Source organism: Opisthorchis viverrini (assembly GCF_000715545.1).
Source record: "Opisthorchis viverrini unplaced genomic scaffold opera_v5_93, whole genome shotgun sequence".
NCBI lineage: Eukaryota > Metazoa > Platyhelminthes > Trematoda > Opisthorchiida > Opisthorchiidae > Opisthorchis > Opisthorchis viverrini.
The window spans coordinates 1,523,539-1,536,857 of record NW_008751750.1 but is presented as its reverse complement, the minus strand read 5'-3'; the positions used below and the strand labels follow the sequence as shown (position 1 = coordinate 1,536,857).

Below are 13,319 nucleotides of genomic sequence, written 5' to 3'. Positions count from 1 at the left end.
CCTCTTGTTCGTGCTTTGTTAGAGCATCCGTCCATCTCCAAATCACCTGCAATCTCACCATGTAGTCAACTAGCCGTCCAAAATATATCTCGACTGCTGAAAAAATTACCAGATCTTTTACAGCCATCGAACAAATTGCACTCCCCACGAATCGCTTCCCATCAGAGTCCTAAATAGCCCAAAGTACGCGGTTTCTAACAGCATAGATATGCATGAGTCACACTGGATCGATAGTGGTCCAATAATGGTAAGAGGGAAACACGAGTCCAGTGCTTCCTTTCTCTGGTGCGGACTCACCAGGATGATTGTGCCAGGACAGAAAGACGACTGTCCAAACGAGACTGATGCGAGCCTGCATTCCACCAATCCCGCAACTACCCACAACACATCCATACGCAGTCCAGCTTAAGTTGAAATGTCAGCTACAAATTTGTGGACTTCACTACCCCCCAAACGCGAGACTCGCACTCAAGACGCGACACATGAATAGCCCACATACATCAACTTTTAAGTCACGGGATGAAGCTATAAGCCTGTTCACTCCATCATGTCAGAAGAATGGAACGAATTCACTACCTAGCCCAAAACTCTATTGGGCTGTGGAAATCGCTGTCGATGTTTGTTAGGGAATAGCTGAGTTCGGTGGCATAGTGACCAGTCGTTTGAACTAACCCTGGGAATAGCGGGTTAGTGCACCAGAACAGATTCAGATAATGACTGGACTGTCGTCCACTAAAAACAAACCAATAGTCGGTTTCGTATTCTGATCGCCGACACACCTGTGGAACTATTTGCCATAGTGATCGTTAGGTTATTGATTTTTCCTTTAGCCACATGCCTCAGAGGTTTCTGTCAACAAAACCTACAAGTCAACAGGTCGAGCCGTTCACTGGATTCCATGTGCTGATGTGTCCCGAAAATTTTACTGCTGTGAGCCTGAGAACCAGCAGAATGGAATCAAGTGTAGACGGCAACAAGGTTTCATCTCCTCCCCAATTTCAGAGCTTTAAGTCTGTTTATAGTCAGTTGTGCATATTTTACGGCTGTGGACGTTCCCACCTCCTCTCTTTTCAGTGTCGGCAATACCTGGATCCGACAGAAATCATTAAAGAAGAACCGGATGAGGGTCTGATCAAGATAAACAAGTCGCTGGATATTCTGCGGCACTTTCGTGACGTAGTTGAAGACTACCGACAAAATGTGAAGGAATCTTGTCAGGAACAAAATGTGGAACCTGCGGAGTGGACATTCCATTCATCTTGGGTTTTCAGTCGTTTGAATGCGTTCATTGAAAGACTGGAGGCTATCAAGGCAAGTTTTTGGGTAATAGAATCTGTGTTTGACTAGTTATCCGTCTTCTCGCTCACATGTAGTGCCTATTGCTGGTACCAAGTTTATATCTATAAAATAGAGACTGATCGTTCCACCACCTCATTTCATAGACCCTATCTCCATAAACTAACGAAGATTGTGGCCACCAATTGTAGCATATATGTGGATCAGGACGATGCTCTGGGGACAGCCTTAACTATCCCCCTCGTTTAAAAGAGTGGGTGATGTTTTTGTCACTAAAACACAGGTGTATACAGGGAGATTCCATTAGACACCGTCGTAACGTCTTGCTCTTTCCAGTGGTCGTTTTGCATATTACATTCTCGTGGGTGACCGACTTTTCGCTAAGTGAGAGTTCATCACGAGGCTGATCACCACACATATTAGAGAACCAACTACTGCTTAGTGAGGTCGTGTCTTCTAACATCTTCCCCCAGATTAGTGAGTTTCACTCTGATGGTGATTCACGGTTGAGAAGGGGTAGTTATTCAGTACCCATTAGTTGGCAACTTCCGATTTTGGAACGCTAGGATCTTCTCAATGCTTGCCAAAATCTATTCAAAAGCTTAGCACAGCTTGAAAAGTGCAAGTTCTTTGACCGTCTGCATGGCGTTACCATCGGTTACACTGTACAAATCAAAGTGGATAGCTAGTGACGTTTACAGTCTTGGACTATCAAACCACTAGTCAGAGGTGTGGTAATTCCTATACGCGGTATGTTGTGGAGTCCGCATTAGGTCACCTGATAAAATGGGCAGTCAGGGTTCGAATCCCATCCCCTAAGTCTACTTTTGGGTTACCAAAGTTTAGTATATATTACTTCAGCTACACCTAGTCTCATCTGTCCGGTATGAACAAGTGAACACGTAACGCATGTGGAACACATTAATTGCAATGATGCATACTAGTGTACAGAATGCTTAACCAACTCTGGAGTTGCAGAGATCCATCGTTTATGCCAAGGTCCATCAAGTCCCCTATTTAGAATGCCAGCATCGTCGTTCGTACTGTGTGAAGACTGTCTTCACCTTATCCTCAGGTTTACTATCACACACTGCTGGACTATAGTCGATTGGAGAAAGTCGAAGTTCATGGAGTTGTCGGTCAGACCCTAACCACGAGAGTCAGTATGGTGTACGACGAATACCAAGAAGCATACCGCAAATTTACTGACACAAATATGGACTGCTTATCCACCGAGGACACGGTGAGTATGTCCTAGATTATCTTTTGGCCGTCTGGTGGTTTAAGCAGATAGTTTTATCATGGTCCCCCTTGATGCACTCTTGATCATCAGTTTGATTTGGAAGACATACGGGATATGTTAAAGGAAATCTTTGGGATGCCGTTTCTGTTGACAATAGTTTCATTTGGATCCCCTATAAATAGTTATCTTTGCTATTTGTCTTTCTTCTTTCTTCGCCACAGACCTTCTCCACAGCCCTCAGTGAATTCATGAAGTTGTTCGACCACTGGGATAACCGGATGTCGACAATAATCGTGAAGGCATTTTTAATGAGCAATACAACTCTCGGCGCTTTCAAGGTTAGTCATATAGTCTGGATGATCTAAGTGATTAAGGTCTAACTTGAAAACTAAACCGCTAGTTACGCTGATAATGCCACTGGTGGCGCTGGTCTAGACATAAATGTACCGCTTAACTCTCGTTCCCTCCTATCGTTGGGTAATGTTGCCAAAAAAAGTAATTTCCGTAAGCTCCACTGGTTGGCTTCCGCAGTAAAAATGTCTACGGTTTCTTCCTCTAGTCATCCATCAGCTGAGACGCAAACGATTGTCACTAGGCCCAGCACTCCAAATACAGCTGTGCTGTTTTCACCTGAAAAAGCAATTCGACAGTATGGCTCAAAACTTTGGCCCGTACTATGACCCATAATGCAGCAGAAGGATAAAATTACCAGGTGTTTTGCTATCCAACAGGATGTTCGTTGCTCACGTTGTTTGGTTGATGCTTGATCTGAATTCGGCAGTTCAGTTGCTCTAGCGGTACCCAAACATGACTGCGCGATTTATCATGGAGGTGAAGTTCAGTCCACGGCGCAACAATAGTAAACATGTATACCCGAATTCCCAGGCACCTTTCTCTCTATCAAGCATTGTCCGCTTTCAGTCGCATTCAAGTACCAAAGCAGAGGGCGCTTTCTCCAAAAGTCTACTTGATTAGTTTACTTTATCAAGGCTGACTCCTGTAGAAGGCTGAGGAGGCTCCTTGAATAATGCATACTGCAACACTGCACGCCTATCTACCCATGGCAAGATCTGCACAGATGGTATCCCACCGACTCTTTACTAAACCCTTCTGAACGGTGATCCAGTGTTGTTTCCAGCGTCGAGCACCCCAGACACTGTGGAGATCAAATCGGTCAGCGTTTGACTGAGCATCAGTCAGCTAGGTATTTATTCGCCTAAAAGCGCTAAACCCACCGCCGGGCTGCATTATGGGACCTTCCTCATAAGTTCTTCATTAGGTTTGTGGAACGGTCGTCCTTACGGGAGGTGGATGACCAGTTTTATATACCGTAATGGTGCCGTCGAGGGACCTGTTGATCCGACGTGTTGCATATATGACTCTTTGAAACTAGTGCTCGAATACCTCCACTTTTCACATATTCCCGTGCCACAGCGGCCGCATCCATAAGGTAGCGTGTACAATTCGAGAACGGTGTCGGCGAAGTTTTAGGACAAACCACTGCTAGATATTTCATCTTGCAGTGAAGCCTGCCTATACAGAAAATCCGAGAAGCACTGTATAATTATTTCACCTTTGTTGAGAACAGTCAGAAGTGGGCATCTTAAGAAACTTAGAAAAATTCATAATCGTAATCTACCAAACAGTGGTGGACATTTAACCATCTGAACACCTCTGGTTGATCAATAGCTTGATTAGCTTTCATTGAGACAGGACAAGGCGCCACTCATCCTTCAATACGGAAACCACACTATGTGGTCACGTACTAAGTGGCTCCTAGAGTGCTGACTTCTCAGGAGGTTTTTCACATATCCAGTGGAATTATCCTTCCTCTGAACTCCTCATTTTCACACATTTCCGTACCGTACAGGGAGGGTTTCAAGACTGAGATTTAATTTTTAAAGCTAATTCTTCACTACACCAGCGGGGTATCCTTCAGTTGCAGAAATATTTCCCCGATACCATTTATACGCCTTTTCATCTCCTTACTGCTTTTACTGTTCTGTAGAACTTGAAAAAAAAACAGAGGTATTCGGACGAGGTTACCGTTCTATTTTCGGTATCTCTCATGGCGGGCGGTGGTTCGGAGTCTGTCACGAACTAGGAGACTTCGGTTTTACATGCCTTGGTCGGGTTAAATATCGAGTAGGCAGAGCTCACGTGTCATGGGGCCTGTGAATAAGAATTCGGTGGAACCGCTATGACGGGGGGACCGGGCAGCTGACTAAAGTGTTGCATCTGACCGATTGTGGTTTAACTGAGATCTTTGATCAGCTATTCTGCTGCGCTTGTCTGGTGCGCTAAGAATTAGTCGGATAAGTTTGTCAAACTCAGCCACGTTAGCAGTCTCCTCATTTTCCACCATTGTAAGACTGCTGTATCATCAAGATAACAGCTGATTTTAGGCGCACTCAAGGTCATTCAAATTCGTGAGAGCTTGGTTTGTCTGACTTTTTCTATCAATCCACATAAATAAGCTTCAGAGCTCCCACTAGAATCGAATGAGGCCATTTTAGTGCTTGAACTAACGTCGTTTTGATGACCCTGACGAACTTTTCCATTACCAGCTCAAAAGGCATTTTCAACCTAGTCACGCGGTGAGTACGCCTCCGTTAGTACCACGTTTGGAACAGAACAACACACCTCGGCCAATGGTGACAGATTCGGAGGTAAACCCAACACGACCAAACCAACACAACTAAGAGTCCACATATACGGTACTTTTTGAAGTCTGAGATTCTAGTACCTCACTAAAAGACGGCGCTCAGTATTCGCACAATGGGATTGAATTTTCAAAAGCTATGACGTGTCCCTGATGGACAATCGGGCAGTTGAGTTCAGAGTACCAGTGCAAACTTTTGAGCCCCATTTAGACATCCCGGGGTCTCAGCGATGCTGGAGAATTATTCCACCAGAGGTATGATTGCTTCATTTTACAGTGAAATTTGGTGAGCTGCAAAAATATGAACGTAGATTAGGATGGTTTTTGGTTTGAGCACATACGCAAAAGATTTACTCCACTCGTAAAGGTTTTGCGGCTGAGAGCACTGCGCGGCTAATGAGCCCCCAACCAGACTGGTCAAAATAGGTAAGCCCAACTCCGAAGTAAAGCAGACGTGAGGGCGTAACCCAAGTTCTGGTACACTAGACTGGTAACTGGACTCTAGTTTATTTTTTACACCTCGCATTAGGATGTACGTTGGCGATGTTCCAATAATTAAATTCTTTTTATCCACGGCCTCGGGTGCCATTTGGACGAGGTTGAACCGGACTAATCTGCATCAAACCCATGTGACTCCGATATTCTCAACAGACTTCACCCACCGCCTCGTAGGATGACTTTTTATTAAGCTTTGTACATCTCTCAGTGCTTCTAAAATTCTCTAGACGCCATAAATAAAAGCGGAATTATTGCAGAGTATACGTAGTCTGCTGACAGGGGAACCTGATTTTTCTCCATGAGGCCCCCAGGAGTTACTGATGCGTTAGAATGATTCACCCATCAGATGTTTTCATGGGCCATCTAGGAGTGCGTGAAACGTCCGGTCACGATGGGCATTTCACAACCGTCTTTGAATGTTCGTTGTGGAACTGATTGCGCATGTCCCGGAAGTCGTCAGCGACACTGCTTCATGATGAACCCAGCTCATAAGGTAAATGTTCTTCCTAAGTTTCTACGACACTCTTGAACCACAGCTGGTACTGAAAGCCATCAGTGACAATTAACTGGCTCAGAATGTGGGAGGTGGGCAAAAATTGCACGCTGCGAACGACAGTTTTTCCAAGTGTGGATATGTTAGGGTTTTGTCGAGTATTTTTTGACTGAAGAACGCGTTTCGGTGACATCCTGAAAACATTTCGATTGCCTCCTGGATGGTACGACGGCTGATTCAAACTAGGAGAGTTTGTGGAATCTAAGAAAGTTTCGCCCAGTGTTTTGGCTAAATGGCTGGCAAGATCAAAGAAAACACTATCATTGTGACTACAAGAATCACAAAACCAAAACTGGGGAGTCATTCGTTGAAGTGATACAATAAGCAAAAGAAAGGAAGGAAACTCTTGCGGGAATCCCGAATGCCTGAGATAAAAACAGCTTCTCTAAGTTTGGACCGATGCCGTTAATGGGATGCCACTTGAGCTGATTCAGCACAACTCCCGGTGCTGTTATTGTGTGAAACGAACACATGCCTTCTAAAACCTGTGGCGAAATATTGTGACTGTGTCTCTGTATAAAGTAACAGGCTGTCGGCAGGGCTGATCAGTTCCATGGATGAGTTTTCTGCCTACGTAGCTCCCCAAGATTTTGAGAAGCACTTCGAAGGAAGTACACGGAAAACCGCCCAGTAGTACAGCATTTCACAATATGGCTTCAGAAAAGTGCCCATTTGTGCATCCCACTGTTTGACTCATCTCTCACGGATTTTCAAAGTTTCTCCATAAATGTGTGATGTTGCTTCTCGTTTTACTCAGACCATTTTCATGTTCGGACCACTGCTGGAACGTACACTCATCAAACCTATCTTTGAACCATGTTACACTGACTTACTGAACAAACTACATCTGGAGTTGGACACCTGCAAGGAAATTTTGGATTCACATTTTGACAAACCTGAGCGATTAAATCAGACAATCTCCAAATCACTCCCTCCAGCTGCTGGTGCCATCGCTTGGTCAGCTTATCTTCTTCGAAGAGTCCATTCGGTTATGAGCCCAATCGACTTACTCGATTATCCGTGAGTTTCATGGTCTTCCTGTTTCGTAACAAAATTATAGCAATAGCTTATCAGTTACTTGTACTCCGCAAAATTTAATCTTTTGTATTGCTTGCACAGAAAGATGTATATGTTGTGCTTATTGCCCAGTTGCATATTCATTTGCTGTGGCCGAACAAAGAACTGGTCGTTCACGATGTTTCGACTGTTTATTTAGCATCGTCTCCCCGGACGAAGTACCCAGTTTTATACATCTCTTGTGTGTCCATACTCAGACTTGAAAACGCAACTATGACCCATTTTGACTAAGTGCTTCCTTTTTCACAGTTTGGTGATAACCTACTTTACCCATTTCAAGCTGGTGGCCAGACTAATGAACATTCGAGAGCATTTTATTTTCAAATCGGTCAGAGATTGAATTCGATCAAAGAGCTAGAGTAAGTGTCAAAGCCCATATAGACTCCTTAGCTGTCTGACCGGTTGGGAGACTGATTACGCTGTTATTCGAGAGTAGCAAGGCACGACCCAAATGCAGCACAATGTACCTATTGGGTGAAGTCAAGTACGAGCGTGATTTGCGTGGGCGGGAAACCAGGCTTCACAATGAATGGCTACGTAGAGACAAATATACCTAGATGGACCCGCAACAGAGGACGTGACTCTGCTGCCTCTCAGATAGATATGGTGCAAAAAAGTAAGTATTATTGACCGGAAAAAGCGCTGAGTGAGTGCAGAATAACAGCGCGATTAAGAAAGAAAGGATTTAGCGTGCAAACGATCGGGTTGCATGACCCCGATCAGCACAAAATGCATCAACTAACAACGCCCTTTGCACTGATTTTGATGTGAAGCAATACGTTTCTTTTACATTAATCCTGAAAGCCATAGCAGGCTTTTACTTGAATTTCGAATTCTAAACATCTTTCCTCGAAAGCCGGGCCTCTGCGGACTTCGTGGATGCCAAAACAAACAGTTAATGGTGGCGTGAGGGGATGAGGTAATTCTTAATAGGGCTCTCGTCCTGTGAGTGAACCGATCTATAATTAAAAGCTGCTTAAGCACTGATAAGCACTTGTTTAAACTACTCACCAGTATGTATCTCGGGATACTCAAGAGAGCTTCAAACCTGTCCGATGACTTCGTGACGTCCAACAGCAGTGATAGGTAGGTAAAACTGTTCTGACCAAATATGTAAGTCGGATATGCTATCCAAGAGAGATGCACAGCCCATAAGCCACAATTTTCCAGCCTGGTCGACCATAATGGGTTGTACCAGCCCTATGTTTTAACACCTCAGCCGTAACAAAGTCAATGCAATAAGCCATTCGCTCACCACGCAGGCCGGTCCGGCTTCAGTAATTCAGTGTAAACCTTACATTTGTCGAAATCTAAACTCAAAAATTAGAAATTCTGAAACAAACAGGAACACAGATAACTAAGCTCCGTCGAACTATCTGAGTCGACGGAGTTGAATGGGTGTGTTAGAATAACCGCCGTCGTTGTATTTTTCTAATGAACCTCGAGAACCATGTTTGGATTGTTCGGGCAGTCCACGGAACTCCATGCCGATTGTCAAACGTGCGTTAGCTGATGAAAACAAGCACTGATTTCTGACTGCCTAAACGCATTCCGTAGGTTGGCTGTCAGAACCTTAAGCAGTGTGTCTAGCTCGACAGAGCTCAATGGTTATGGTGAGAACTTACATACTGGGAGGCCCGCGGTTCGAACCCAACCCCTATCTAGGCTTGGGCAACCTGACAATATTTCATTCCCCATACTTCCTCTGGTTAGCATGCCATTTAGGCGCCGAGTGAGTCTTACAGCTGAACGAACATAATATACTGACAAATATACTCACTATGTCTGTGTGCTTATCTTGTCTCTTGCATGACCATGCGTCCACATTATGCTTCCATTTTCCATTGGCATGATCATGGTCAAGTTATTTTTTCTGATTGTGCAAAACTGTTGGCATGTATTAGTGAATAACAAGTCCATAATGAATCCAAAAGGATGTTGGCCTTTCTTATCTGAGAAGGACATTCTCACTTTTGATTATTCGGGGAGAAGTTCGGAACATTTGCAGCCAGTTGTACTCATCACTGCTGGAGAGTACCACAGAAAATTTCTACGTACTTTGTTGACCTAGTTAACTCCATGACTTGAAATGGGATCTAAAAGTGGCATGCCTTTGTGGTTTGTCATTTGAGGCCATAAATTAACCTTACTTTTGGCTCTAGTTGTCAGTTCAGGTATCAATAATTAAGTCAGGTCGAGAACTTTTCAGTACCCCTCGAGCCCCACCAGGTGACGAGCTTAATCAGGTAATAAGACTGGCATCATCATCGTCATCATCATCATCATCATCATCTTTCTCCTAACTGTCTCTCTTCTTCTAATTTGAATAGTATATTGCAGACTGACCAGGGTGAACGACTCCTTCAAAAACGAGATGAACTCCTTGAACTCCTCTCTACGTAAGTTGTATATGCTGCTACTGCACTAATTTTGTATGTGGTGCTGAGAATTTAGGATTTGTTACCTGAGTTATTCGTTGATTTTCGGACTATGACCAATGTGAGGTTCAAGACAAATAGATCCCTCGACTCATTGTCATGAGCACGCCTTAATTTGGTTAAAGGACGATAGCCAGTGACCAATAAACGTAGAACTTACATTACGTGCCAGTCTCATGAACGGAGTGTTTGGGTCAGTCTTTTTGTCTGTTTGGATCGCGTTTAGTGCTGCCAATGCCGTCGACAATCAATCGATTATTGTTTCTTTCATTCTTTGAACTATTCGGATGGGGCACAACCGTGGATTCTTCAACGCTCGTTATCACAATTGCATGTGAACTGATGAATGGTTTGTGAACGGGTGAAACCCATCTAGTGTTGTCAACAGCAAGCATCATTGTGCAACAGGACATATTCATCGTAGAGCTGACCGAGATTTCTGACCCACTTCGTTTGCAAGATGATAGATCCTCTGAAAGGCAGTTTGAGGAAAATATCGCTGTGGTGTAATTAACAACATCCATTTGGTTAGTAACTTTTTCGGAGAATCCATTGGTTATCAACAGCCATAAATTATTTCTCTTCTTATAGGGGTTTCAGTGCATGTACGATGTGTTCTGTTGAGCAGGGTTTTAGCAGATCGTGGCAAAGCAAAGCTCGTGAATTGTGTGCGCTATTCACTCCAAGTAGTTTCGTAGTCGACTGTGTATTTGAAGCAGCTCTCCGTGCGTCTTGTGCTTTAACTTCTAAAAACGCCAAGAAAATGTCAAGTTTTGCTTCGCTGGTTACTCGTGAATTAGGGTGTGAAGACCTCATCCGTTTTAAAAACATACCATACCCTTCGCGGTTGTAACTATCAGTCCGTCAGCCGCCAAGCGTTCAGGACGGGGGGTAGAGTCTGGCTGTCCATTTCCTGTCCAGTCACAACAGAAAAAGCTATGGTCAAAACTAGGCCTACAGCTAGGCCATATTTTGTTAACACAAAAACCCTTTAACTGTTTCCCGAGACATCGTGCTTCGGCTACGTATTTAAACCTTTTCTGCCTGCGCTTCTGTTCCCATGGTTTCATACAAAATCTAGATTTACACGTGAACCCGAAGTTTCGTCCAAATCGGCCACACGGCTTGTTCCTTCCGCAAAACGGTACCATCCTGATCTCATGCAGTCTCTTGCTGGTTTTTGTGAGAGAGGGTAAGAAGACCAGGAAACAGGTGCATCAGTGACTGACTGACTTGCCATCTCCCGATTGCAGTCTGTTCACCCACATACCAGCCAGTACGCTACCAGCCTAGTCTTACACTTGTCACACACGGGTTAAATCATCGATAGACTGGTAAGGTGGTTCACTACTTTGACGCCGTCGCCTGCTATTGTGAGCTATCAAAACTTGACTTACGAGGGGTTCGGTTTGAAGACGTGACAGGTGAACGGTCCGTTGTGCGATGCGTAACACCTCTGATAGCTGTTTACAGGTGCGAATGTGCTCAGACTTCAGCTGGTTGATATTTGTGACGACATATCTTCAGCGGATAAGGAGGTATAGAATACCAAAGAGTTCTCCAGATAACCTCAAAAGTGAGTGGGTACACTTGAGTGATGGTACCCCAAACACAACGATTGATCGGATATTCGAGGTAAACTTTTTTCCAGTTCTTGGCGGGTTGAAAAACGAAATAGAATAAACATTCCATTTGACGCTAATCGATAGCTGTATTTTACACACTGTATGGTGTTGGTGATCAATGTGTCCAAATATTGGTAGCTCGGTTGTGTTTACTGGTGGTTAATCAGATGGCCGTTCGCAGAACTTGGCAGTTAGCCTGCAAGCCTTCCGTCCCTAGTCCGGGAGACATCGTTAGTGTGCAGCTGACTGTCAATAAATGTTTATTGGCCATTGTCAGACAATGAAATGCTCGTTCGGTCTACGGGAGTCATCAGTTTGCTCATCTTTTGTGGAGTGACGATTTTGTTGTTCCGCGTAGTGATGACAAAATGTACCCTTAATGCTTGGATATATTGTCGACAGCTAACAAGCGAAATCATTGACTGTAAGCCGTTCTTGATATATTTTGGAAAACATCCTGTTGCTGCTGTTACACATGGGCTTACCTGTTCTTGGGAAGAAATGTAACAGCCCAACAAGTATTACGGAGGGTACGGAAGAACTGCTTGAAAATGGGCATGACCCGCCATTCGTGTAGGACTACATTCCGTGGGGTTAGCAAGAGGCCTTTAGAATGGTAATTTCATTATATTTGATATTTCAAAAGTTGTTTGTTTTTTTATAAAATTCTATCATCGTCGGGCTAGTTTCATCATTTGGCTTGAGTCCAGGATCTGTCATATGGTCTAATGTCAAATGCATAAACCTGCATTCAAGGCTCTAACACGAATTTAGTATTTCTAGTTGGACAGACAGTTAATCTTTGAGACCAGCTGATTAAAGTTCAGTTTACCCCTTGTGTGGCGCTTGATTATGCGAGAATGTTTGTATGAAATATAGTCGCGTTGAAGATACTTACATTCTTAGCACGTTTTCTTACTAGGAATCGGAATATTGGTTGGGATTGGATATAAAGAGGGAAAGTAGGTATACAACTCAACATATCGGATAATACACTCGAAAAGACTCATCTCTTACTCAGGTGATGTATTTATTCAGTAATTTGAGAAGTTTGCCAACTTGAACACATAATCCGGCTATGCTCTGCAGGGGATTTCGGAATCAGTTTAAAGCATCTGCTTGATGCACTCAGAAGCTAAGCTCAGTTTGATCCCAGGGTCCCAGTATTAAACTGAAGCAACGTTTGTATTGGGGCTTTTTCTTATTAGGCCTTCCGTCTTGGTTCATGTAAGTGTTCCTAACTCTTCATCAACGATACCTTAAGGCTGCATGTACATACCACTTGAGCTGGTTTTTGTGTCTCGTTAGATTCTTATAACATCCTAAGCAGCTTTTAGAGCAGTAGGTGAGTATCACAGAATCAAGCTAAGCACAACTTTTATACACCTTACCATATGGCCATAGAGTTATACTGAATAGGGAACTAGTGCTTCTGGCATTCGTTGATCTTCAATAATTCCTCCGTAGGATACAAAACTGCTGGTACACTAATCTTGCACATGATGACTTCGCTATGACGGGTACCGCAATCCACATCAAACATTCCCTGACTCTCCACTGATTGAGTAACACAACCGTGAAGTTTCCTTGTTCAGTTAGTATCTTGGGATTCGGTGAGCACGACTTACAGTAATCATCACCCAGGATCGGCAGCAAAACAAACGAAGCGTTGAAGATCAACGTTGACAGCAACTTCTCCCTTGGGCACCAATCGGACAGTTTGTAATGTTTGTAGTGTTTATTTGGTCTGATCTGTATTCCAGACCGTCAAAGTATGTAGAGCGATATTCCCAAAATCTCGTACAGTTAAGCTCAAAAGTGCATATGCAGTCCGTACTTATGTGTAACGGGACAGATCCTCGCCACTGACGGTCAGTCTTAGTGAATATATATATATATATATATATATATATATATATATATATAT

At 43.7% G+C, this 13,319-nt stretch overlaps 2 protein-coding genes across 2 annotated transcripts in view; one reads left to right on the top strand and one right to left on the bottom strand.

Moving 5' to 3' along the window:
• T265_05183 (hypothetical protein) overlaps positions 1-13,319 on the top strand; it is a gene marked incomplete at both ends in the record, with an annotated part of 93,953 nt that overhangs the window by 4,850 nt on the left and 75,784 nt on the right. Inside the window, 5 exons of the mRNA XM_009170115.1 lie at positions 1,075-1,311; positions 2,372-2,539; positions 2,761-2,877; positions 7,010-7,272; positions 9,660-9,728. Of these exons, the coding sequence (XP_009168379.1) occupies positions 1,075-1,311; positions 2,372-2,539; positions 2,761-2,877; positions 7,010-7,272; positions 9,660-9,728 (854 nt within the window). The remainder of the gene's footprint in view (positions 1-1,074; positions 1,312-2,371; positions 2,540-2,760; positions 2,878-7,009; positions 7,273-9,659; positions 9,729-13,319) is intronic.
• T265_05182 (hypothetical protein) overlaps positions 1-13,319 on the bottom strand; it is a gene marked incomplete at both ends in the record, with an annotated part of 82,969 nt that overhangs the window by 16,955 nt on the left and 52,695 nt on the right. The gene's annotated exons all lie outside the window — the stretch shown is intronic.